General features: G+C 42.1%; 1 protein-coding gene across 3 annotated transcripts in view; it reads left to right on the top strand.

Annotated features, from left to right (window-relative positions):
• The first annotated feature begins 1,060 nt into the window (after nt 1-1,060).
• Nucleotides 1,061-27,098, top strand: part of ADPGK (ADP dependent glucokinase) — a 35,901-nt gene continuing 9,863 nt past the window's right edge. Inside the window, exons 1-3 of one of the 3 annotated variants that reach the window (XM_050796331.1) lie at nt 1,061-1,381; nt 10,354-10,579; nt 13,586-13,648. In XM_050796331.1, the coding sequence (XP_050652288.1) occupies nt 1,149-1,381; nt 10,354-10,579; nt 13,586-13,648 (522 nt within the window). In that variant the 5' untranslated portion in view covers nt 1,061-1,148. Of the gene's footprint in view, nt 1,382-10,353; nt 10,580-12,744; nt 12,853-13,585; nt 13,649-27,098 lie in introns of those variants that run through there. The other 2 variants (XM_050796332.1, XM_050796335.1) reach the window with 2 other exon arrangements.

The raw sequence follows: 27,098 nt of genomic DNA, 5'->3' as shown, positions 1-27,098 counted from the left end.
ATTGGTCAGGTAGGCCAGGTAGGATCAACTGAGGGAAGGTAGATGACCAGGATGGAGAAAAGCTGATGAGGTGGGGCTGAGGAGAATGAAGACTAATGTCCACTATCAAAGTTAGGGAAATAAAGTGTCGCTGCCAAGTCCAAACGTCAGGGTCACACTGGAAAACTGGACACAAAGCCAACGTCAGGAGCCAACAGAGCTGGAAAAGTGGAAACAGGCCAGGGAACAAGACTAGGCCGGGCATGATGGCTGCTGAGAATGAGCTGGTACCAAGCCTAGCTTCATTGTCTCTCAACCTAGCCTCATGCACAGAAAAGTCATATCAACGAAGAGAGAGCTGGGTTTAATGATGTCACCAAGGGGGGAACAAAAGAAAACAACGTTCCTTAACCCAGGTCCGTAACTCTCGTGTTGTGCACAAGATTGTGTACATTTTCCAAAGTTTGTCAAAGGGAACAGCGCCCCCAAAAGGGTTATTTTAAGGTTTGATTGTGGACTCTGGTTATCCAGAAGAGGACGATCTCTGCGGGCTCTCCTGTCTCGACGAAGTCCTTTAGTGCCTGAGGGTCTGGGCCACCTTCCAAAGGGGCGGAATCCCCCTGCCTCGCGTACCCCAGGGGTCTCTGTAGCGCTGCTGTTCTGTGAGCCTACTCCTCTCAGAAGCGCCGAGCACCAGGCCTGGAAGAGGACGAGTGTAGTAAATGAGGGGACACGGGGCGGACGGAGGGATTAAAAGATGGGGGTGTGATCTGTGCCAATGGGGACACTGACTGGTTCGAATATTAACGCGAGGTTTGTCCGCTTCTTCACAATCTGTCCGTTTCGTTTTACTGGGAAAGCAAATGTGTTCCCATCCCTCTATCTGCGGATACGGTTAGAGTTCCGGGAATGGGGTGCAGCGCCCGGACTGGCACAACCGCCGTTGTCCCACCTCCTCCGGAGCCGCAACACCGCAGTGCCGGGACTCGGACTGAGGCGAGGGCTCCCCACCCGCTACTTCGTGGCACCGCCCGTCGCCCCGCCCCTTGGGGAGCCCGTGGCGCGCCCTTTTGACGTAGTGCTTGTGTCAACATCAGCGCGCGCCGAGCCCGGAAGAGGCGCGGACTAGGAAAGGATTCGGTTCGCGCAGCTGCGGCGCCTCGGTCCCCATGGCGCTGTGGCGCGGCTCCGCGTACGCGGGCTTCCTGGCGCTGGCCGTGGGCTGCGTCTTCCTGCTGGAGCCAGAGCTGCCAGGCTCGGCGCTGCGCTCTCTGTGGAGCTCGCTGTGTCTGGGGCCCGCGCCTGCGCCCCCAGGACCTGTCTCCCCTGAGGGCCGGTTGGCGGCAGCCTGGGACGCGCTTATCGTGCGGCCAGTCCGGCGCTGGCGCCGCGTGGCAGTGGGGTGAGTGCCAGCGGGGCCTGGGTCTCTGAACCTCCGAGGTCCGCCTTGGAGGTCGGGCGGAGCCGGCCAGAAACAGGGCTTCCCAGAGGTCCCCGGGAGGCGCTGCTGTCCGCGCTGGCCCCTTGGCGAGAAGCGTCGGACGTCTGAGTGGAACCCGGTTCGTCACCGCTGCTCTTTCCACTCGGCTGGCCTCTGCACCTTTCTCTGATCCCGGTAGGACCAGCCCTAACAGCTTCTTGCTAATCCCTCTTTGTCTGACACCTTTCTCCGAGCCTTGTTCCTCGTTCCAACTTTTAGCCCCTTCTCTTCTGGCGACTGTTGTTTTGCAGTCAAAGATACTTGACCTTACCCACTTTGACAACACTCGTCTTCCTCTTTCTTCTGAACTTCTTGAAGACGAGTGATTTCTGCCTTTACCCACTTGCTTTCGTAACGCCGTGTAGTCTAGAAACCACACGACTGTACTGCAGCTCCTCTCTGATTTGCCTTTTTGAGTCTTCATTATCTGCTCTCTGCAGCCTTTCATGCATTGAACACGTCCTTCTTCGTGAAACTCTTTTCTTCCCCTGACTTCAGTGACATTGCATATTTAAGGTTCTTCCAAATCACAGTGCCTCCTTTCTTTGTACTTTTCCTTGGGAATGTAATTATTCCCTTTATAGTGTTGATATTGTAAACACTAACTTTAGTCTCTGTCTCAGTTCAATTTGACTTTCTTGCCATGACCTCAGAGTTATGTATAACCACCACATAAAAGCAGGCCCTCTACCATGTAGACTACTACTTTCTGTGGAGTGTTGGGACTGGGAGGGGTAAAGTAGAGCAAACTTGTCCTGAAGATTAAATGACATAATTCATGTAATCTCTCTAGCATGGTGCTTGCTTTAAAAAGCATTCGATATTAGCTATAATTTTTTTTGTTTTTTTTTTTTTTTTTTTTTTTTTGGACACAGGGTCTCTCTCTCTCTGTCGCCTAGGCTGGAGTGCAGTGGGGCAATCACTGCTCACTGCAGCCTCGACCTCCCAAGCTCAAGAGATCCTTCTGCCTCAGCCTCTGGAGTAGCTGGGACAACAGGCAAGCACCACCACGCCCAACCAATTTTTTATTTATTTATTTTTTTTAGTAGAGTCGAGGTCTTGCTATATTGCCTAGGCTGGTCTCGAACTCCTGAGCTCAAGCGAACCTCCCACCTTGGCCTCCCAAAGTGCTGGGATTAAATTGTCCTTCCTTGCTTTATGTGCGTTCATTCAGCAGATATTCACCAGCTACATGGTTAGTGTCAGGTCTGTTCTAGGTTCTTAAGATACAGAGATGGGTGAAGCAAGGTCCCCGCCTCACTTATTGGAAAAACACATATTATTGTATCAGTCTACTTGGACTGCTAGAACAGAATACCACAAATTAGATGGATTAAACAACAGAAATCTGTTTTATCACGGATCTGGAGGCTGATAGTCCGAGATCAAGGTACTGGCAGGATTGGTTTTTGATGTTGCCTCCCTTCCTAGCTTGCAGCCAGCTGACTTTTCACTGTTAGCCTGCGCATGCACGCTCCTGGTGCCTCTCACTCCTCTTATATGGACACTAGGTCCTTTTGGAACAGGGCTCACCCTTGTGACCTTATTTAACCTTAATTACTTCCTTAAAGGCCCCATGTCCAAATATAGTCACATTGGGAATTAGGGTTTCAGCATATGAATTGGTGGGGGGTGGACAGTTCAGTCTATAACAATTATGGTTAGAAGAGGAACATCCCATGAGGACCAGGCAGACGCCTTAATGCCTTTTACGACCTAATCTTAGAAGCACATAGGAACTCTTCTACCAGAGTCACAGGTCCACCTGGTTTTAAGGGAGGGGACATAGAACAAACCTTGATGGAAGGAGCATCCGTGTCACGTTGTGAAAAGAACATGTGGAATGGGACATCTTATTGCGACCATCTTGGAAAATATATTTTACTACGGTGACTTTCATAGGACAGACACTAAAGAAGAAATGAGATTTCTCCAAGCCAAAGTGGGAACAGTTCCACCTAGGCAAGAGAACCAAATGTGAAAAAGTACATGGTTGGTTTGGGAACAGGTCAACCTTGTTTTCGAGCAAGAATCTTATGGTAGAGGGTTGTAAAGAGATGATGCTGAGAACGAAGGGTTGGACCAGATTGTGAAGGGCTTTTTATGGGGAAGCCATAAAGGCTTATTAGCAGTTAACTGATGACAAGTTCTTTGTTGAGAATTGGTGGGAATGTGAAGGGTGGATTTTGAGCAGTGGTTCTAACCTGTTTCACTGCTTCTCATCATTTATTTCCCAAAGAGGATTTTTTTTTTTTTTTTTTTGAGATGGAGTCTGGCTGTGTCGCCCAGGCTGGAGTGCAGTGGCGCGATCTCGGCTCACTACAAGCTCTGCCTCCCGGGTTCACGCCATTCTCCTGCCTCAGCCTCCCGAGTAGCTGGGACTGCAGGTGCCCGCCACCATGCCCAGCTGATTTTTTGTGTTTTTAGTAGAGACGGGGTTTCACCGTGTTAGCCAGGATGGTCTCGATCTCCTGACCTCGTGATCTGCCCGCCTCGGCCTCCCAAAGTGCTGGGATTACAGGTGTGAGCCACTGCGCCCGGCCCCAAAGAGGATTTTTAGCCCAAAGATAGGGGGATTTAGGAGGGACAAGGGGAAGCAGGTGCAGTACTTGTATTCTTGTATCAGAATCTCATTTTGAGGTTGTAGTTTGACTTCTCTAGAGACGTATTCACACTCTCACACAGACACACTCAAAATGCAATTTAATGTGATTCATAAGGAGGAATATCTTGAGACTCTGACACTGGTATAAGAGGCCGTTGTAGGGTTTGTGTAAAGGGAGAAAGGAGCCTGAACCAGACTTGGCAATGATGTAGAAGAGGTGAGATTTGAGAGATAACCTGAATAATAGGTTGGATGTGGTGGAGTAAAGAAAGACAATCAAAAACGACAGGTTTTTAGTATTGGATATCTTGTTTAGTTTTTGTTTTCTGTTTGAGACAGCATCTAGCTCTGTCACCCAGGCTGGAGTGTGCAGTTTCATGATCAAGCTCACTATGGCCTTGACCTGTCATGCTCAGTGTCCCAAGTAGCTGGAACTACAGGCATGTACCACCACGCGCGGCTAATTTTTATATTTTTGGTAGGGACAGGATTTGCCAAGTTGCTCAGGCTGGTCTTGAACTACTGAGTTCAGGCCTTGCCTCCCATCTTGGCCTCTGAAAGTGCTGGAATTACAGCTGTAAACCACCTCACCCAGCCCAGTATTAAATATAACAACTAATATGATTAGGCTTTGTGTCCCCACCCAAATCTCATCTTGAATTGTAATCCCCATAAGCTAATCAAAGGAGAGACCAGGTGGAGGTAATTGAATCACGGGGGCGGTTCCCCCGTTCTGTTCTGATACTGAGTGAGTTCTCGTGAGATCCTTTGGTTTTATAAGGGGCACTTCCCTGCTATTCGCTCGGCACGTCTCCTTCCTGACACCTGAAGAATAGGGTGCCTTGTTTCCCCTTCCCCTTCTACCATGAGTAAGCTTCCTGAGGCCTCCCCAGCCATGCTGAACTGTGAGTCAATTAAACCTCTGGCCTTTATACATTACTCAGTCCCGGGCAATCATTATACCATTATGAAAATTGACCAGTGCAACAACTTTATGAGGCAGGCAGATAACAGACATTATCACCAAGTCTTCACACATTGATTTATTTGCCCAAGATCTTGCAGCTATCAAGTGCCAGAGGAGCAATTGAAGCCTGGTCTTTCCCATTTCTGGTTCCTGGTTGATGCCATGTTATTGCCATTAAGAGAGGATTTAAGAAAAACAAGTTTAAAAAGATAAATTGGATTTCAGAGGAGAAATATACATACATTGTTATGGGATTTCAGATGAAGCTTCTCTGTCAGCTACTGAAAATGAGAAGCTGGTTTTTAGGAATATATTGAGAAACAGGATTGCAAATTTTGGAGACACTGGTACTTAGGTTGAAGCCAGAGACTGTATAGGATCACCCAGGAAGAGAAGAGAAGGTAAAAATGGTAAAGGTGGAATTCTGGGAGGCACTTAAGGGGCTGGTGGAAAGGGGTCAAAGAAGTAAAGGATAGGAGTTTTAAGGTGTTTAAGGTGTTTCTAGGAAACTTCCCCTGCTTCTAAATCAGACTCTGGTACCTGTTGTTCATTGGTTTAAAAATGATGAAACCCAGCGGGCACGGTGGCTCACGCCTGTAATCCCAGCACTTTGGGAGGCTGAGGTGGGCGGATCACCTGAGGTCAGGAGTTCGAGACCAGCCTGACCAACATGGAGAAACCCCCATCTCTACTAAAAATACAAAATTAGCCGGGCGTGATGGTGCATGCCTGTGATCCCAGCTACTCGGGAGGCTGAGGCAGGACAATCGCTTGAACCTGGGAGATGGAGGCTGTGGTGAGCCGAGATCGTGTCATTGCACTCCATCCAGCCTGGGCAACAAGAGTGAAACTCCGTCTCAAACAACAAAACACCCTTATGCTAATATTTATTGCCTCTGGAACTGGCTTCACCCCTACCCTTGAAACATATCTTGGTCTTCTCCCCTGTATGAATTCTCCATTGTAGCTAGATCATTCTTTATTGTATCCAAACACAAGGTTAATCCCTTCGTGTACAATTTTGCTTGTGTGTACTTCCTACGTGGGCTTCAGTATCAGATAAATCTGGGTTTGAATTTCAGATCCGCCTGTCTGTGGCTTTTGAAATGTTAGTTAATCCACAGCTTCACTTTTCTTAGCTAAAAGCAGTGATGACTACTTAGCAGTCTTACAGCATTTTGCAAATAGGTTTAATCTATCTGAAAATGCCTGCCTAGCATGGAGTGCTTCTTAAAGATCAGCCGCCTTTCTCTGTCTAGATGCAGGAGCTAGGGTTCAGCCCAGGGACCACTGCCTTTTTTTCCCGTCTCTTTACAGTTCTGTGTCTTAACGATTATGATTAGCTCTTATAACAGCTGATGCATGTAATGTAAAACTAGCGAAAACCTTAGAAAAGTCTCCGGACGCGGTGGCTCACGCCTGTAATCCCAGCACTTTGGGAGGCCAAGGCAGGTGGATCATGAGGTCAGGAGATCGAGATCATCCTGGCTAACATGGTGAAACCCTGTCTCTACTAAAAATACAAAAAATTAGCCGGGTGTGGTGGCGGGCGTCTGTAGTTCCAGCTACTCGGGAGGCTGAGGCAGAAGAAAGGTGTGAACTCAGGAGGCAGAGCTTGCAGTGAGCCGAGATCGCGCCACTGCACTTCAGCCTGGGCGATAGAGCGAGACTCCGTCTCAAAAAAAAGAAAACCTTAGAAAACATTTTACAGGTGATGAAACAGAAGGGAGGAGATAGGAAACATCATCTTTACCTTAGAGGCACTTAAGGTCTAGATGGGAGAACTGTGCCCTCTTTCCCAGCCCCCCCAGCCCATTTTGACATTCAGCATCTATTGTCTTGACCTATTTTCCAGTTGTTTCGTCTGTGTTTTCTCCAAAATCACACTGTCATCTAATACACATTTTTTACTGATGTGTGAGATTCTGCTTGCATGTCAGATGAGCATAATTTTGTTTTCTGATTCTTTAACTGTGTCTCCCTTTATTTCCCCTTGATAATACAACATCTTAGGTAATAATGCTTTTTACATTTTGGGATGCTATTGAGTTGAGAAAGTGCAGAGAAGGATTCTTATTCTGGTTAAAGTATTATAAAACAGAACAAGAAAGTACATGTAAAGTACTCGTTTGGCATCTAGCATGTAGTAGATGTTCAGTGTTTTTTTGAGAAAGGGTCCTGCTCTCTCGCCCAGGCTGAAGAGCAGTGGTGCCATCTTGGTTCACTGCAACCTCTGCCTCCCAGGCTCAGGTGATCCTCCTGCCTCAGCTTCCTGAGTAGCTGGGGCTGCAGGTGTGCACCACCACACCTGGGTAATTTTTGTATTTTTTGTAGAGATGGGGTCTTGCTATATTGCTCAGGCTGGTCTGGAACTCCTAGGCTCAGGTGATCTACCCGCCTTGGCCTCCCAAAGTGCTGGGGTTACAAGTGTGAGCCACTGTGCTCAGCCTGGTTTTTTTAATTATAAAAAGTTATCAAGTAAACCATGAACCAGTCTGAGAAACTGGTTATTTTCCCTCAGTATTCCTGATGTGATTAGGTGCGGGATGGAAAATGTTCCATGATAGTGATATTTTGTAACTCAAAATTAGTTCTGTTGGGTTTTGCCTTGTGTCACAAAATATACTGAACAGCTTTCCCCATTCTCATCTTTGAGGAATCAGACTGTTTAAAATCTCAGCAGTACTAGATATGGAGAGTGGGGTGTTTATAGTTTTTGTTTGTTTGTTTGTTTTTTGAGACAGAGTCTCACTATGTCACCCAGGCTGGAGTACCGTGGCACAGTCTCAGCCCACTGCAACCTCCACCTTCCGGGTTCAAGCGATTCTCCTGCATCAGCCTCCCAAGTAGCTGGGATTACAGGTGCCCACCACCATGCCCAGCTAATTTTTGTATTTTCAGTAGAGACGGGGTTTCACCATCTTGGCCGGGCTGGTCTCGAACTCCTGACCTCATGATCCACCCACCTCAGCCTCCCAAAGTGCTGGGATTACAGGCTTGAGGGTGTTTATAGTTTTTGAAGTAGTTATTTTCAAAGGCAGATTTCCCTCCGTTTCTGAACCTTCACTCTTCAGACTCGGGACCCAAATCCATTTGGATACAATTTTTAGACTGGGCTGTCTGGAGGAAATGGTATCCCTCCTTACTCAAGCCCTCATTGTCTGAAACTTAGGAACCTACTGGCATCTGAAAGCCAGAGATACTTGTTTTCCTATTGATTCTACCTACCAATCTAATGCTGCATTCATTAGAAATAAAGGGCACCATGTCTGAGGTAAAATTGAGACAGTTTGCAAGGTGTGTTTGGTTTGTTTACATTGAAGGCTGTGAAAGGAAAGATTTTAAACATATTTTTAAGCAACTGCCACGTGCGTGTCCAGAATAGCCCCTTCTGTATGTGTCATGGAGAAGGTCTGTCTTATATTTTCAGTGTTTCTTTGCTATAAATCATCCCTCTTTTAAAGAGAAGAGCCAAATAATTAGAGTAGCTAGATGTTTTATGCACTGAAAGGCGTAGTAACTCTTAGGTTATGCTTCTTCAGTTGACCAGTCATTATGTATGTCGAACAAGAAACTGTGAGTATTTAAATACTATTTGATAGGCAAAACTCCTTTCAAAACATGAATCCCTAGGGGAAGAATTAATAAAAAGGACCCTTATAATGAAGATGCAGTCTGGTTGTGTCTTGGGGGAGGATTTCTCTTCCTTGCCCTTGTAAATCTTCCTTAAGTGATGTAAATAATATCTAGTCTGCATACAAACCTTTTTAAAATTATATCATTTTAAAAATTATAAAAGGAACACATGCATGTTAAAAGTAGGAATATACCTGGTAAAATTCCTCTTCATCCCAGTCTCATTCCTCTTCATTTTTGAAAGAGACTAAAAGGGAAATGTAACTATGCATTTTACACCAAAATTTCATCCATTGGGACATTTTTATTAATGAGTTTACCTTGTGGTTTCAGAGCTGGTCAGAATTAACTCTGAAGCCCAGTCACCCGTATCATTAGGGGCCGTCTCAGTTGGCCGGCTGGAAGCTGTCTGTATGCTAATCCAACCTCACTGGCCAGAATGACATCCCAATAGGCAGAGGCAGGAATAAAGATTACCATGATAGGGGTGGGGCAGGAAGACCTCATCTAACTACCTTAATTATTTAAACGTTCTCTTTAAAAGAGGGATGACTTAGCAAAGAAACCCTGAAAATATAAGACAGACCTTCTCCATACACACATAGGAGAGGCCATGCCAGACAACCTTAGTACAAGTTGAGCATCCAAAATGCTCTGAAATCCAAAACTTTGGGGCACTGACATGATGCTGCTGATGTATATTAAATATTTATATGTGAAAATTCCACCCACACATAAGGAATACAAACTTTATTTCATGGACAAAAGTATTTAAAACACTGTATAAAGTTACCTTCAGGCTGTATGTATGAAGTATATGTGAAATGGATTTGTGTTTGGACGTGAGTCGCATTCCCAGGATATCTCATGTATATGTAAATATTCCAAAATCAGAAACACTTCTGATCTCAAGCTCTTCAGATAAGGGATTCAACCTGTACTTTATAATTTCCACCGAGACAACCAAGAGTGGCAGGTCTTTAACGTTCATGGGTCAGTCCTGTGAACACTGGCCAAAGGGTGAGTTCTTACAATGCCGCAGGTGTGCCTAAGTCTGTAAACCACCACTAAAGTCTAAGAGGCAGGGTTTCAGCTGGGAGTACTCGGCATTTAGTAATTTATTGTATCTTGCCACCATCCTCATTTGTCTTTGGAGGGAAGATGCCTGATACTTAGCCTTTGACTGAAACACGTATTTTGCTTACTCTGCCAATTGCTGTTCCTAAGTATACATTCACATATTTAATCTTAACCATAGCTCTATGAGTTAAATGCTCATATTATTGCCATTTTGTGGATGAGGAAACCAAGGCACAGAGAAATTAGTGACTTGCCCAAGTCACACAGCCAGCATGAATCCAGTTTGGCTCTGCCAGCGTTTTCTCAGAAATGTTACATTTTTGTTACAGTAGCTTTGTTCTGAAATGCTAAGCACCTGTCTTCTCACTGTGTAACTAGTGTAAATGTTTGCCAAACTATTGAGGAGTCCTGTGTTCTGATCCTAATACATACATCCAGTTAATGTAATTTTTCTCCTGCCATGTGCTATTTCCTCTCCCAGGTTTCAGATCTACTTCCCCTGTTTTTCTGTTGAATAAGGTTCTGAGAAACATTTTCCTTTTGTTAAATGCAAAACGGTTACTTGGTGCTTCTGCTGCTTTCACACAGTTTTTTTCCTCCTTCCAGAGTCAATGCATGTGTTGATGTGGTGCTCTCAGGGGTGAAGCTCTTGCAGGCACTTGGCCTTAGTCCTGGGAATGGGAAAGATCACAGCGTTCTGCATTCAAGGAATGATCTGGAAGAAGCCTTCATTCACTTCATGGGGAAGGGAGCAGCTGCTGAGCGCTTCTTCAGTGATAAGGAAACTTTTCACGACATTGCCCAGGTTGCATCAGAGTTCCCAGGAGCCCAGGTCTGTTTGGTTCAGCAGTAGTAAATTAAGGGTGGGAAAAGATGCCTTCTTCATATGGTTCCTAGAAGCAAGCAAGCAACTTTTCATTCCAGTTTGAAGAGGAGGGGAGCAAAATCACCCCTGGTTGAAAACTGTGGGTCTAGGTTGATGGTTCTCAGACTTGAGCATGTGTCAGAATCATTTGGAGAGGCTGTTGAAACACAGATTTCTGGGCCTACTACCAGAGTTCTGATTCAGTAGATGTGGGATGAGACCCAATAATTTACCTTTCCAATGAGTTTCGTGGTTGATCATGTAGGTCTGAGAATCTCATTTTGAGAACCACTGGTCTGCAGGGTAGAACCTGTCAGAGTTAGAACCTTAGTGGTTTCCAAGCTCACCTGGTGAATATATACAAAGCCCTGCATGGTCCAGGCACTTCCTGGAGGTTCACGTGGAATAAGAGGCAGTGCTGAGGCTGGAGACCGAACCATGGCTCTTCCTACCTCACCCCAGTATGCCTGCTCCTACATGTACCCTCATGCCTCTTGAGGCTAAGTTTTGGTTGTTTGGTTATCTCCCGTGTCTTGCCCTCACCCCATTCTTCCTCCTCATTTAAACCTTCTTTTGGCTGGGCACCCAGTCTAGGTTGGTAGTTATAGCCAGGGACGCTCTTAATGCCATTTTCAATTGGCACCTTTCACAGACAAACCTTTGTGACTGCTTTTTTTGATGACTTAAGATTTTAGGCCAGGCATAGTGGCTCATGCCTGTAATCCCAGCACTTGGGAGGCTGAGGCAGGTGGATTGCTTGAGCCCAGGAGTTTGAGACCAGCCTGGGCAACATGGTGAAACCCTGTCTCTACAAAAAATAGAAAAACTTAGCTGGGCATGGTGGCATGTGCCTGTGGGAGGATCATCTGAGCCCAGGAGGTCAAGGCTGCAGTGAACCATGATCATGCCACTGCACTCCAGTCTGGGCAACAGGGTGCAACCCTATCTCAAAAAGTTTTAGAAAATAATAAGTTTTTTGTCTTTGAAGCTGCCTATTTGAACATTAGAAATGGACATAGGCATTACCCAGCTGAGTTTCTAAAGGAGACAGCAAGTTAAGATTTCAGTTATTATCATTTTGACAGCTGAGATCAGTAGTGAGATTCTTATCTCTTATGAGAGAATCTTGATAGTTCTAACATGAGGAGTCCACTGCTCAAAAGTCTTTATGATTATGGAATTTAAACCACCAGTTTGATTTCTCTTCTCTCTTGATTCTGCCTTTATTTCTTGATGAAAAATTTTTTTACAGCAACTTTATCTAGCTTTGTGATGGTCCAAGTTATTTCGTAACATTATAAAACCCCCTTTCACTAGGGGAGTGCCTTTTTAAGGCAGGTTGATAAACATTATATGAAAATTCTGAAATCTACTTTGTAGATATCTTACTATTTTCCCAAGATTTTTTTTTAGTAAATTCTAGCCATCGTGGTTAAATAAAACATTAAGGCTGACATGTTAAAGGGCCAAATTTCAGTCTACATATCACAGAAAGTTTCAAATTTATCTCTAAAAAGCTATTACTGTCCCATCTGAATTCAGAGGTTAGTTAGCACAAAATTGGCGTAAGAGTGATGTCTACCATCTAGAATTGTTTACTCCAAACTTGTCCAGTCTGCAGCCCAGGACGGCTTCGAATGTGGCCTAACACAAATCATAAACTTTCTTAAAATATTATGAGATTTAACCCCCTGCCCCCTCTTCTTTTTAACAGCTCATCAGCTGCTGTTATTGTTAGTGTATTTTATATGTGACCCAAGACAGTTCTTCCAGTGTGACCCAGGGCAGCCAAAAGATTGGACACCCCTGGTTTAGTCTATGCCTCTGTGTGGGCTGAGGACTAGAAAGCTGGGATTGTAGCATTCCACCCAGGTAACACTATTAGGCTTTTCACCTTTTATAATAGAACAGCAACCTTAGCTGTTACGTGTCAGATTTCCAAGGCGCATGGATCCATCCTTAGCATCATGCAACACCAACCTTGAATTATTTGTTCTCCTCAGCTGAGAGGTGTGGTGTTTAAGGGAAAGTACTGTCCTATATTAGGGGCCTATTATTTTTAGAATTTACTCCCAGGAAAACCTTTATATTTCCCAACACATCAGTGTGTTTCTTCATTTCTCAAAATTTAGCAACAAACATTTACTGAACACTTATAAGAAGAAGACAGTCCCTGCCCCGAAGGACCTAGTTGTGTACCCAGATGATAGCAGCCCAAGTGGACAAGAGCCGCATTAGAGGTTTGTTCAGGTTATAGGGGTAGGAAGAGATCTGTAATCCTATCTGGTGAGGGTGGTTGTGAAGGCTGAAATGTCATTGAGGTAAGGGGAACAGAGAAGGCATTACAGAAAAGGTGACACTGCAGCTGATTCTTGGAAAGTGATCAGGGTTTTGCCTAGTATATGAGAAGGGGAGGGTGTCCTAATGGAAGGAAACAGCGTGTGCCAAAGGCACAGAGACAGAGGAAGGCTGACTTGGAGAGCTGTAAGCAGGGTGTGGAAGGGAAGGGCAGGAGATGAAGGTGGTAAGGAAAGCATGGGTTAAATAAAGGCCATATGTGCCTCACTCAAGAGTTAGATTTTAGTTCATTATAGTATCTACTCAATGATTTTCCACAGGATAGTGAAGTTTTTCATTTTAGAAGGACTACAGTGTAGAAGATAAGCCCTGTCCACACTTTTTCTCTTTCCTGTTGTCTCTTCTGGCTGGCTGTAAGCTCAGAGCTGAATTTGATCAACAGTTAAAAGCAATCAGACTCATTTTCATGGTTGTCCTATTTATTTTCTTCACCTTATTACTCACTTTCTGTTTCTCTGTTGCATTAACTTCATCTGTGTGTCCTTTGATGTAAAATCACCTCAAAATGTCTTTGGGAAAATGGACTATAAATTAATTTTTAAAATAAAAAATTATTAAACTTGGGTGATACAGTTGTATTAAAATACAGTCTAAAAGCCTTGAACTCTCTTACAGCACTATGTAGGAGGAAATGCAGCTTTAATTGGACAGAAATTTGCAGCCAACTCAGATTTAAAGGTAGGTCAAAATTTTAGATTAAAACCTGTGCCTTTCACTAGTGTTTCAATAATTTTAGGAGCAAGAATGAGTATCTATTCCTTGATTCAACTTATGGATCACCTAGTATGTAGCAGACCCTGGGTCTTTTGTTATGAAGCAGTAATAGTAGGAGATCAGTAGTAACTAATACTTTCTGAGTGTTTATTCTGTGCCTGACATTGTCTTTAGTGCTTTGCATAGATTATCTAATCCTTGCAACGACCCTGTAAGGCTAGTGAGTACTGCCATTGTTCTTCCTTTCTACATGAGGAAACTTGAGGCAGACAGAGGTTCACAACTGATAGGTAATGGAATGAGGAATTTAACCCAGGCAGTCTGACCCAATAACCCATGTTCTTAGGCACCATATCATGTAATAGGAGCATGTGGGCCTTGAGACTGAGGATTATACAAGTAATGAGAGAAAACACAGGTGGCCATGTTGGTGAGCCTGGATCCAGAGTGCCAAAAAATAAAAGCCACTAGGCGAGAGTCAGTAGGGGAGTGTCTTCAAGACTTAAATTGTTTGGTTTAAGTAGAGTTAAAAATTGTTGCCATGTTCACAGTAACACCTGAGTAAGAAGTTTCTGTTGCTATGAGTAGAATAGGCGTGAAGGGGGAGGCCAGCAAGAAAGTTATCACTGTTGTCCTGTAAACTGATTAAGGTTTGGATTAGGGCAGCCAGAGAGGAGAAACATATATCTAAAACCTACTACAATACATGGGGAACAAAGAAGAGATTTAACAAAGATGATTCTGGAGTAAATAACCTTGATCAGTGCAGAATGGTTGTGGCTGCTAACACTAGAGAACAGATAGTGAACAGTCTTCTAGTTTTGGGGGACCAGCCTAAAAATAGAAATATGGGTCAGAGTGGTGAAACCAGAAGCCAGAGATGAACTCAGAAATACGGATAGGTCATCAGCAGTTTCAGGGAAAAATTCATATGGAGCCACATTGTACACCGGGAGGTAGGGGTAGATGTGCTTTCAATTTAGAGAGGATATTAAAATGTGAACATTCATATTTTAATAGGAATCAAAGTTCTCATGAAATATTAGGGTAGAAAATACTTTTCAGAAAGAAAATAAAAAGAAAATATAGACTTTTGCAGTCATTATGTTTATAAATTGTAATTAACTCCCAAATAGAGAAGATTAGAAATTCCAGGGCTGACCTTTGGAAATATTACCAGCTAATGGGTAGAAGAAAAGGAGATTGATCATAAGCCCTTTAGAGAGATCCCAGGCCATTCCCATCAGAATCCCAGGAGTTTTCATGGATTCCTAAGAGGCCACCCTCCTGATACTGACAAATAATTCTGGCCTCTGGGAAGACAATACCCTGGATGGTCATGGGCTGAGTACAAGATTGACCTTTCAGTATTGACCTCCCCTGGGACCAGCATTTGCTCCTGGTCTCTGGAGTAGCTGGTCCTGGGACCAGTCTGATTGGAAGGCATTCTAGTAAAACAAGTCTGGTTTTGGTAGGAGATTGAGGAAAGAAAAGCAATCTGTTACTCAATCCTAACAACAATCTTAGGATTTCAAAGATAGAGGTCTAGAGAGGCTAAGTAAGGTGCCCAGGGCCACTTGGCTAGTAAATGATGCAGCCAGGATTCAAGTGTCAGGCTCTGCCTTTACTTCACCCTGTATGCACTCTCAAAGAGATTCAGTTTAACTTGCCGAAATGCTTCTCAACGTGGACTGAGAGATCATCTGAGAACTACAGAGATTAAGAACTAGGTATTTTCCAGAGGTGGTAATCATAGCTAGCATTTCCTTCTATAGTTTTTTACCATACACCAGGCACTGTTTTAAGTTAGGTGCTTTAAATGTGTATGAACCTATTTAAATCTTATAGGGCCACCACACCTAGCTTCTCTTCAATTTTTTTTTTTTTTTTTTTTTTTTTTTTAAGATGGGGTCTCACTCTGCCCAGACTGGAGTGCAGTGGTGCGATCTCAGCTCACTGCAATGTCCGTCTCTCAGGTTCAAGTGATACTCGTGCCTCAGCCTCCCAAGTAGCTGAGACTACAGGTGTGTGCCACCATGCCCAGCTAATTTTTGTATTTTTTAGTAGAGAGGGAGTTTTACTATGCTGGCCAGGCTGGTCTCCAACTTCTGATCTCAAGTAATCCACCTGCCTCAGCCTTCCATAGTGCTGGGATTCATCCACCACACCTGGCCCTTTCTTCAATTTTTAAAACAGAGTTTGTGTCGAATTGGTATTGTACCTTCCTTAAATGTTTATAGAATTTAAGCCTTCTAGTGAAGCCTTCTAGGCCCAGGGTTTTCTATGTAGGAAGGTTTTAAATAACTGATTTCTTTAATAGATATAGGGAAATCTAGATTTTCCTTTTTTTTTTTTTTTTTTAATGAACTTTAGTAGTTTGTATCTTTCAAGGAATTTGTCTGTTTCATCTGAGTTGTTGGATTTATTTGCATAAAGTTAATTATGGTATTCTATTATTCCTTTAAGATCTCTACAATTTGTAATGATGTTTTCCTTCTCATTCCTGATATTGGTCATTTGTATCTTCTTTTTTTTTTTTTAATTATACTTTAAGTTCTAGGGTACATGTGCACAACATGCAAGTTTGTTACATATGTATACATGTGCCATGTTGGTGTGCTGCACCCATTAACTCATCATTTACATTAGGTATATCTCCTAATGCTATCCTTCCCCCCTCCCCCCTCCCCACAATAGGCCCCGGTGTGTGATGTTCCACTTCCTGTGTCCAAGTGATCTCATTGTTCAGTTCCCACCTATGAGTGAGAACATGCGGTGTTTGGTTTTCTGTTCTTGTGATAGTTTGCTGAGAATGATGGTTTCCAGCTGCATCCATGTCCCTACAAAGGACACAAACTCATCCTTTTTTATGGCTGCATAGTATTCCATGGTGTATATGTGCCACATTTTCTTAATCCAGTCTGTCACTGATGGACATTTGGGTTGATTCCAAATCTTTGCTATTGTGGATAGTGCTGCAATAAACATACGTGTGCATGTGTCTTTATACCAGCATGATTTATAATCCTTTGGGTATATCCCCAGTAATGGGATGGCTGGGTCAAATGGTATTTCTAGTTCTGGATCCATGAGGAATCACCACACTGTTTTCCACAATGGTTGAACTAGTTTATAGTCCCACTAACAGTGTAAAAGTGTTCCTATTTCTCCACATCCTCTCCAGCACCTGTTGTTTCCTGATTTTTTAATGATTGCCATTCTAACTGGTGTGAGATGGTATCTCATTGTGGTTTTGATTTGCATTTCTCTGATGGCGAGTGATGATGAGCATTTTTTCATGTATCTGTTGGCTGTATGAATGTCTTCTTTCCAGAAGTGTCTGTTCATATCCTTTGCCCACTTTTTGATGGGGTTGTTTTTTTCTTGTAAATTTGATTGAGTTCTTTATAGGTTCTGGATATTAGCCCTTTGTCAGATGAGTAGATTGCAAAAATTTTCTCCCATTCTGTAGGTTGCCTGTTCACTCTGATGGTAGTTTCTTTTGCTGTGCAGAAGCTCTTTAGTTTAATTAGATCCCGTTTGTCAATTTTGGCTTTTGTTGCCATTGCTTTTGGTGTTTTAGACATGAAGTCCTTGCCCATGCCTATGTCCTGAATGTTATTAACTAGGTTTTCTTCTAGGGTTTTTATGGTATTAGGTCTAACATTTAAGTCTCTAATCCATCTTGAATTAATTTTCATATAAGGAGTAAGGAAAGGATCCAGTTTCAGCTTTCTACTTATGGCTAGCCAATTTTCCCAGCACCATTTATTAAATAGGGAATCCTTTCCCCATTTCTTGTTTTTGTCAGGTTTGTCAAAGATCAGATGGCTGTAGATGTGTGGTATTATTTCTGAGGGCTCTGTTCTGTTACTTTGGTCTGTATCTCTGTTTTGGTACCAGTACCATGCTGTTTTGGTTACTGTAGCCTTGTAGTATAGTTTGAAGTCAGGTAGCGTGATGCCTTCAGCTTTGTTCTTTTGGCTTAGGATTGTCTTGGCAATGCAGGGTCTTTTTGGTTCCATATGAACTTTAAAGCGTTTTTTCCAATACTGTGAAGAAAGTCATTGGTAGCTTAATGGGGATGGCATTGAATCTATAAATTACCTTGGGCAGTATGGCCATTTTCACAATATTGATTCTTTCTATCCATGAGCATGGCATGTTCTTCCATTTGTTTGTGTCCTCTTTTATTTCACTGAGCAGTGATTTGTAGTTCTCCTTGAAGAGGTCCTTTACATCCCTTGTAAGTTGGATTCCTAGGTATTTTATTCTCTTTGAAGCTATTGTGAATGGGAGTTCATTTATGATTTGGCTCTCTGTTTGTTACTGGTGTATAAGAATGCTTGTGATTTTTGCACATTGATTTTGTATCCTGAGACTTTGCTGAAGTTGCTTATCAGCTTAAGGAGATTTTGGGCTGAGACGATTGGGTTTTCTAAATATATAATCATGTCATCTGCAAACAGGGACAATTTGACTTCTTCTTTTCCTAACTAAATACCCTTTATTTCTTTCTCTTGCCTGATTGCCCCAGCCAGAACTTCCAACACTATGTTGAATAGGAGTGGTGAGAGAGGGCATTCCTGTCTTGTGCCAGTTTTCAAAGGGAATGCTTCCAGTTTTTGCCCATTCAGTATGATATTGGCTGTGGGTTTGTCATAAATAGCTCTTACTATTTTGAGATACGTTCCATCAATACTGAATTTATTGAGAGTTTTTAGCATGAAGGGCTGTTGAATTTTGTCAAAGTCCTCTTCTGCATCTATTGAGATAATCATGTGGTTTTTGTCTTTGGTTCTGTTTATATGTTGGTGATTGATTTGCGTATGTTGAACCAACCTTGCATCCCAGGGATGAAGCCCACTTGATCAGGGTGGATAAGCTTTTTGATGTGCTGCTAGATTCGGTTTGCCAGTATTTTATTGGGGATTTTTGCATTGATGTTCATCAGGGATATTGGTCTAAAATTCTCTTTTTTTGTTGTGTGTCTGTCAGGCTTTGGTATCAGGATGATGTTGGCCTCATAAAATGCCTTAGGGAGGATTCCCTCTTTTTCTATTGATTGGAATGGTTTCAGAAGGAATGGTACCAGCTCCTCCTTGTACATCTGGTAGAATTTGGCTGTGAATCTGTCTGGTCCTGGACTTTTTTTGGTTGGTAGACTATTAATTATTGCCTCAATTTCAGAGCCTGCTATTGGTCTATTCAGGGATTCAACTTCTTGGTTTAGTCTTGGGAGAGTGTAAGTGTCCAGAAAAGTATCCATTTCTTCTAGGTTTTCTAGTTTATTTGCGTAGAGGTGTTTATAGTATTCTCTGATGGTAGTTTGTATTTTTGTGGGGTCGGTGGTGTGATATCCCCTTTATCGTTTTTTATTGCGTCTATTTGATTCTTCTCTCTTTTCTTATTTATTAGTCTTGCTAGCGGTCTATCAATTTTGTTGATCTTTTCAAAAAACGAGCTCCTGGATTCATTGATTTTTTTGGAGGGTTTTTTGTGTCTCTATCTCCTTCAGTTCTGCTCTGATCTTAGTTATTTCTTGCCTTCTGCTAGGTTTTGAATGTGTTTGCTCTTGCTTCTCTAGTTCTTTTCATTGTGATGTTAGAGTGTCAATTTTAGATCTTTCCTGCTTTCTCTTGTGGGCATTTGGTGCTATAAGTTTCCCTCTACACACTGCTTTAAATGTGTCCCAGAGATTCTGGTATGTTGTATCTTTGTTCTCATTGGTTTCAAAGAACATCTTTATTTCTGCCTTCATTTCGTTATGTACCCAGCAGTCATTCAGGAGCAGGTTGTTCAGTTTCCATGTAGTTGAGCAATTTTGACTGAGTTTCTTAGTCCTGAGTTCTAGTTTGATTGCACTGTGGTCTGAGAGACAGTTTGTTATAATTTCTGTTCTTTTACATTTGCTGAGGAGTGCTTTACTTCCAACTATGTGGTCAGTTTTGGAATAAGTGTGATGTGGTGCTGAGAAGAACGTATATTCTGTTGATTTGAGGTGGAGAGTTCTGTAGATGGCTATCAGGTCCGCTTGGTGCAGAGTTGAGTTCAATTCCTGGATATCCTTGTTAACTTTTTGTCTTGTTGATCTGTCTAATGTTGACAGTGGGGTGTTAAAGTCTCCCATTATTATTATATGGGAGTCTAAGTCTCTTTGTAAGTCTCTAAGGACTTGCTTTATGAATCTGGGTGCTCCTGTATTGGGTGCATATATATTTAGGATAGTTAGCTCTTCCTGATGAATTGATCCCTTTACCATTATGTAATGGCCTTCTTTGTCTCTTTTGATCTTTGATGGTTTAAAGTCTGTTTTATCAGAGACTAGGATTGCAACTCCTGCTTTTTTTTGTTTTCCATTTGCTTGGTAGATCTTCCTCCATCCCTTTATTTTGAGCCTGTGTGTGTCTCTGCATGTGAGATGGGTCTCCTGAATACAGCAGACTGATGGGTCATGACTCTGTATCCAATTTGCCAGTCTGTGTCTTTTAATTGGACCATTTAGTCCATTTACATTTAAGGTTAATATTGTTAATGTGTGAACTTGATCTTGTCATTATGATATTAGCTGGTTGTTTTGCTCGTTAGTTGATGCATTTTCTTCCTAAAGTCCGATGGACTTTACATTTTGGCATGTTTTTGCAATGGCTGGTACCACTTGTTCCTTTCCATGTTTAGTGCTTCCTTCAGGATATCTTGTAGGGCAGGCCCAGTGGTGACAAAATCTCTGAGCATTTGCTTATCTGTAAAGGATTTTATTTCTCCTTCACTTATGAAACTTAGTTTGACTGGATGTGAAATTCTGAGCTGAAAATTCTTTTCTTTAATAATGTTGAATGTTGTCTCCCACTCTCTTCTGGCTTGCAGAGTTTCTGCCGAGAGATCTGCTGTTAGTCTGAAGGGCTTCCCTTTGTGGGTAACCCGACCTTTCTCTCTGGCTGCCTTTAACATTTCTTCCTTCATTTCAACTTTGGTGAATCTGACAATTATGTATCTTGGAGTTGCTCCTCTCGAGGAGTATCTTTGTGGCGTTCTCTGTATATCCTGAATTTGAATGTTGGCCTGCCTTACTGGGTTGGGGAAGTTCTCCTGGATGATATCCTGTAGAGTGTTTTCCAAGTTGGTTCCATTTTCCCTGTCACTTTCAGGCACACAATCAGACATAGATTTGGTCTTTTCACATAATCCCATATTTCTTGGAGGCTTTGTTCATTTCTTTTTCCTCTTTTTTCTCTACACTTCTCTTCTCGCTTCATTTCATTCATTTGATCTTCAGTCACTGATAGTCTTTCTTCTAGTTGATCGAGTCGGTTACTGAAGCTTGTGCATTTGTCACGTAGTTCTCATGTTATGATTTTCATCTCTATCAGTTCTTTTATGGTCTTCTCTGCACTGATTATTCTAGTTATCCATTCATCCATTCTTTTTTCAAGGTTTTTAGTTTCTTTGCACTGGGTACGTAGTTCCTCCTTTAGCTCTGAGAAGTTCGATCGACTGAAGCCTTCTTCTCTCAACTCGTCAAAGTCATTCTCCATCCAGCTTTGTTCCGTTGCTGGCGATGAGCTGCGTTCCTTTGGAGCGGGAGATGTTCTCTGATGTTTTGAATTTCCAGCTTTTCTGCACTGCTTTTTCCCCATCTTTGTGGATTTATCTGCCTTTGGTCTTTGATGATGGTGACGTACTGATGGGGTTTTGGTGTGGGTGTCCTTTCTGTTAGTTAGTTTTCCTTCTGACAGTCAGGACCCTCAGCTGCAGGTCTGTTGGAGTTTGCTTGAGGTCCACTCCAGGCCCTGTTTGCCTGGGTATCAGCAGCGGAGGCTGCAGAAGATAGAATATTGCTGAACATCGAGTGTTGCTGTCTGATTCTTGCTCTGGAAGCTTCGTGTCAGAGGTGTGCCCAGCTGTGTGAGGTGTGAGGTTCTGCACCTAGTGGGGGATGTCTCCCTGTTAGGCTACTCAGGGGTCAGGGACCCACTTGAGCAGGCAGTCTGTCCGTTCTCAGATCTCAACCTCCGTGCTGGGAGAACCACTGCTCTCTTCAAAGCTGTCCGACCTGTATCTTCTTTTTTTTCTGATCAGTTTGGCTAGAGGTTTATAAATTTTATTGCTCTTATTAATAAGTAATTAGCTTTTGGTTAATTGATTTTTCTCTATTTTTCTATTTTCCTTGGATTTTGCTTGCTTCAGATTTAACTTGCTCTTCTTTTTCTAGTTTCCTAATGTGAGAAGCTACAGTCATTGATTTGAGACCTTTCCTGTTTTCTCATATAGGGGTTTAGTGATATAAATATCCCCTAAGTACTGCTTTAGCTGCATCCCAAAGATTGGGATATGTTATTTTTATTTTCATTCAATTCAAAATACTAATAACCCTTTGATTTATTGAGATGTGCCATTTAATAGCCCATTCATGGACTACTTAGAGGTATGTTATTTAGTTTCTAAATATTTGGGAATTTTCCAGATGTCTTTCTGTTATTGATTTCTATTTCAGTTTCAGTATGGTCAGAAAATATGCTTTCTATGACCTGAATCCTACTAAGTTTTAGATACGTTTTTATGGCACAGAATATGGTCTATCTTGGTGAGGTTCTGTGTGTACTTGAAAGTTTCAAGAATGTACATAAGCCTTTCTGTTGTTGGGTCGAGTGTTCTGTAAATGTCAATTAGGTGAGGTTGATTGATAGTGTTCAAGTCTTTTATATTCTTACTTTTTTTTTTTTTGGTCTATTTGATCTGTCAATTATTAAGAGGGATGTTGACATCTCCAACTGTAATTTTGGATACTTGTCTATTTCCTTTATAGTTCTGTAACATTTTACTTTATGTATTTTGAAACTCTTATTAGGTATATAAATGTTTAGGATTGTTACATCCCTTTCATGAATTAATTCCTTTATTATTACTAGGGATAAATAAAATCATTTCATAATTTTCTTTGCTCTGAAATCTATTTTGATTGAAATAGCCATTCCAGCTTTCATTTGTTTAGTATTGGCATGGTATATCTTTTTCCGTCCTTGTGCTTTTAATCTAGTTGCATCTTTTTACTTTAAAGTGTATTTTTTAATAGACAGCATATAGTTGGGACTTGCTTTTTAACCCGCTTTGACAGTCTCTGCCTTTTAATCGGAGTGTTTAGACTGTTTACATCTAATGTGATTATTGATATATCAGGTTAGGTTTAAATCTGGCATCTTGCTATTTGTTTGCTATTTGTCCCATCTCTATCTTTTCCCCTCTTTTTCTGTACTCTTTTGGATTATTTTCTATGATTTCATTTTATCTTCTTTACTAGGTATAATTCTTTTTTTCTTAGTGGTTGCATTAGAGTTTATACTGTACATCTTTAGCCTATCACAGTCTACTTTCAAGTGATAACAGGCATACCTCAGGATACTGCATGTTTGGTTCTAGACCACTGCAATAAAACAAATACTGCAATAGAATGAATCGCATGAATTTTGTTTCACAGTGCATTAAAAGTTATGTTTATACTGTACTGTAGTCAAGTAAGTGTGCAGTACCATTATGTCTAAAAAAAAAAAAGTGTACACAATTTTAGAGTACTTTGTTACCCATAAATGTTAACAATTATCTGAGCTTTCAGACAGTCATAATCTTTTTGCTCGCAGTACTTTGCCTTGATATTGATGGCTGCTTGCTGATCAGGGTGGTGGCTGCAGGTTGGGGTGGCTGTGGCAATTTCTTAAAATAAAACAATGACATTTGCCACATCAGTTAACTCTTCCTTTCGCAAAAGATTTATCTGTAGCATGTGATGCTGTTTGATAGCACTTTACCCACAGTGGAACTTCATTCAAAATTGGAATAAGGCGAGGTACAGTGGCTCACACCTGTAATCCCAGCACTTTGGGAGAATAAGGCAGGAGGATCACTTGAGCCTGGGCAACATAGCGAGACCCCATCTCTTAAAAAAAAGTTTTTTAATTAGCTGGGCATGGTGGCACGTGCTTATCATCTCAGCTACTTGGGAAGCTGAGGCAGGAAGATCTCGTAAGCCTAGGAGTTTGAGGCTACTGTGAGCTATGATTGTGCCACTGCACTCTAGGTTGGGTGATAGAGCAAATTCCTGTCTCTAAAAATGAAAAATTAAAAAACTTTTAAAAATTGGAGGCAGTCCTCTCAAACCTTCCTGCTATTTGCCATTATCAACTAAGTGTATGTAATACTCTAAATCTTTTGTTGTCATTTCAACAATATTCACAACATCTTTACTAGGAGTAGATTCCATCTCAAAAAACCACTGTCTTTGCTCATCCATAAGAAGCAACTCTATCTGTTCAAGTTTTATCATGAAGAATACAGTAATTCAGTCACATCTTCAGGCCCCACTGCTCATTCTAGTTCTCTTGCTATTTTCACCTCATCTGCAGTTACTTCCTTTACTGAAGTCTTGAATCTCAAAGGTGTCCAAGAGGGTTAGAATCAACTTCTTTGAAACTCCTGTTAATGTCGATATGCTGCCTTCCTCCTATAAATCATAAATGTTCTTAATGGTATTTAGAATGGTAAATTCTTTCCAGAGGTTTTCAGTTTATTTGCCCAGATCCATCAGAGGAGTTATTATCCATGGCAGCTATAGCCTTATGAAATGTATTTCTTAAATAATAGACTTGAAAGTCAAAATTCTAGCCAGGTGCAGTGGCTCATGCCTGTAATCCTAGCACTTTGAGAGGCTAAGGTGGGCAGATCACTTGAGGCCGGGAGTTTGAGACCAGTCTGGCCAACATGGTGAAACCCCATCTCTACTAAAAATACAAAAACTAGCCAGGTGTGGTAGTGCACGCCTGCAGTCCCAGCTACTCAGGAGGCTCAGGCACAAGAATCACTTGAAGGAGATTGCAGTGGACTGAGATCAGGCTACTATACTCCAGCCTGGGTGACAGATCCAGACTCTGTCTCAAGAAAAAAAGTCAAAATAACTTCTTTTTTTGTGAGCAGTAGTTCTGAACAGTGGGCTTAAAATGCCTATTAAACTGTAAACAGGTATGCTGTCATTCAGGCTTTATTGTTCCATTTATAGAACACAGGCAGAGTAGATTTAGCATCATACTTAGGGATCCTAGAATTTTTCAGAATGGTCAGTGAGCCTTGGCTTCAATTTAGTCACCAGCTGTGTTAGCCCCAACAAGAGAGTCAGTTTGTTCTTTGAAGCTTTGAAGGTAGGCATTGACTTCTGCTCTCCAGCTCTGAAAGTCCTAGATGGCACCTTCTTAAAATTATCTTATGTACTTATCCAGCATTACCCTACAACAGAAGGCTGTTTTGTGTACATCAAACCTGTTGTTTAGTGCAGCCATGTTCATCAGTGATCTTAGCTAGATCTTTTGGATAAGTTGCTGCAGCTTCTACATCAGCACTTGCTGCTTCACCTTGCATTTTTATGTTGTGGAGACAGCTTCTTTCCTTAAACCTCATGAACCAACCTCTGCTAGCTTCCAACTTTTCTTTTGCAGCTTCCTCACCTCTCTCAGCCTTCATAGAATTGGAGAGAGTAGGGCATTGCTCTGGATTAGGCTTTGGCTTAAGGGAATGTTGTAGCTTGTTTGATCTGCTATCCAGACCATTCAAACTTTCTCATATCAGCAATAGGGCTGTTTTGCTTTCTTTTTGTTGTTGTTTTTTGTTTTTGTTTTGTTTTGTTTTCTTATATTCGTATGTTCACTAGAGTAGCACTTTTAATTTCCTTCAAGGACTTTTTGCATTCACAACTTGGCTAACAGCATAAAAGGCTTTTCTCAGCTTTCTACATGCCTTCTTTGCTAAGTTTAATCATTTCTAGCTTTTGATTTAAAGTTAGAGATGTGCAATTCTTCCATTCACTTGAACACACAGAGGCCATTGTAGGGTTATTAACTGGCCTAATTTCAATATTGTTATGTCTCAGGAAATTTTAGTGAGGCCCAAGGAGAGGGCGAGAGACGGGAACAGCCGGTCCATGGAGTGGTCAGAACACATAAATTATTTATCGATTAAGTTCACTGTCTTATGTGGGAATGATCTGTGGTGTCCCAAAACAGTTATAATAGTAGCATCCATCAAAGATCACTGATCACCATAACAGACATAATAATGAAAACCTTCGAAATGTGAGAACAACCAGAATGTGACAGAGACACGAAGTGATTACATGCTGTTGGAAAAGTGGTGCCCAGAGGGGACCACAGGGTTGCCACAAACTGTCAATTTGTAAAAACTGCAGTATCTGCAGAGCACAGTAAAGTGAAGCACAATAAAATGAGGTATGCCTGTACTTCTCTCCCTCCAATGTTTATACGATCATTGTGAAATACTTGACTTCTGCATGTTACAAACCTCACACTACATTTGTTAGTACTTTTCTTCAGTTATCTCTTAAAGAGATTTAAATAATAAGAAAAATAATCTTATGTACTTATCTAGCATTACCATTTCTGTTGTTCTTCATTTCTTTGTTTAGATCCGTATTTCTGGCTGGGCACGGTGGCTCATGCCTGTAATTGCAGCACTTTGGAAGGCCAAGATGGGCAGATCACTTGAGGTCAGGAGTTCAAGACCAGCCTGACACGGTCAGGTTGTTTCACCCAACATGGTGAAACCCCATCTCTACTAAAAATACAAAAAAAAAAGCCAAGCGTGGTGGTGCGTGTCCATAATCCCAGTTACTTGGGAGGCTGAGGCGGGAGAATCACTTAAACGCAAGAGGTGGAGGTTACAGCGAGCCGAGATCACACCACTATACTCCAGCCTGAGCGACTCCGTCTCAAAAAAATACAAAAACATATTTCCATCTCGTGTCATTCTCCCTTCTGCCAGAAGGACTTCTTTTAACATTGCTTGTAGTGGGAGTCTGCTAGTGATAAATTCTTTCAGGTTCCGTATACCTGGAAATTCTTTTACAGTAATATGCTGAGATGTTTGTAGGGCTTACTAAATTTATTCCTGTTTCTTTTTTTTTTTTTTGGAGACAAGAGTGTTGCTTTGTCGCCCATGCTAAAGTGCAGTGGCATGATCTTGGCTCTCTACCTCCCAGGTTCAAGTGATTCTTCTGCCTCAGCCTCCTGAGTAGCTGGGATTACAGGTGTATGCCACCACGCCTAGCTAAATTTTTTGTATTTTTGGTAGAGATAGGGTTTCACCATGTTGGCCAGGCTGGTCTTGAACTCCTGACCTCAAGTGATCTGCCTGTCTCAGCCTCCCAAAGTGCTGGGCTTACAGGCATGAGCCACCGTGCCTGGCCAGTTTATTCCTGTTTTTTAGGGATCGTCCTTTATTGTCTGATGTTCACACAATGTTTTGAAAACCATTGTTTCATACATTTTGTCTTTTTTGTTGTTTCAGGCAGGAGGGTAAATATGGCCTGTGGCCCTCGTTGTCTCATCTTGGAAGTGGAGCACTAGCCAAGAATTAG

The sequence above is a fragment of the Macaca thibetana genome, chromosome 7 (genome assembly GCF_024542745.1).
Source record: "Macaca thibetana thibetana isolate TM-01 chromosome 7, ASM2454274v1, whole genome shotgun sequence".
In the NCBI taxonomy this organism is placed as follows: domain Eukaryota; kingdom Metazoa; phylum Chordata; class Mammalia; order Primates; family Cercopithecidae; genus Macaca; species Macaca thibetana.
This window is presented reverse-complemented; position numbering and strand designations above follow the sequence as displayed.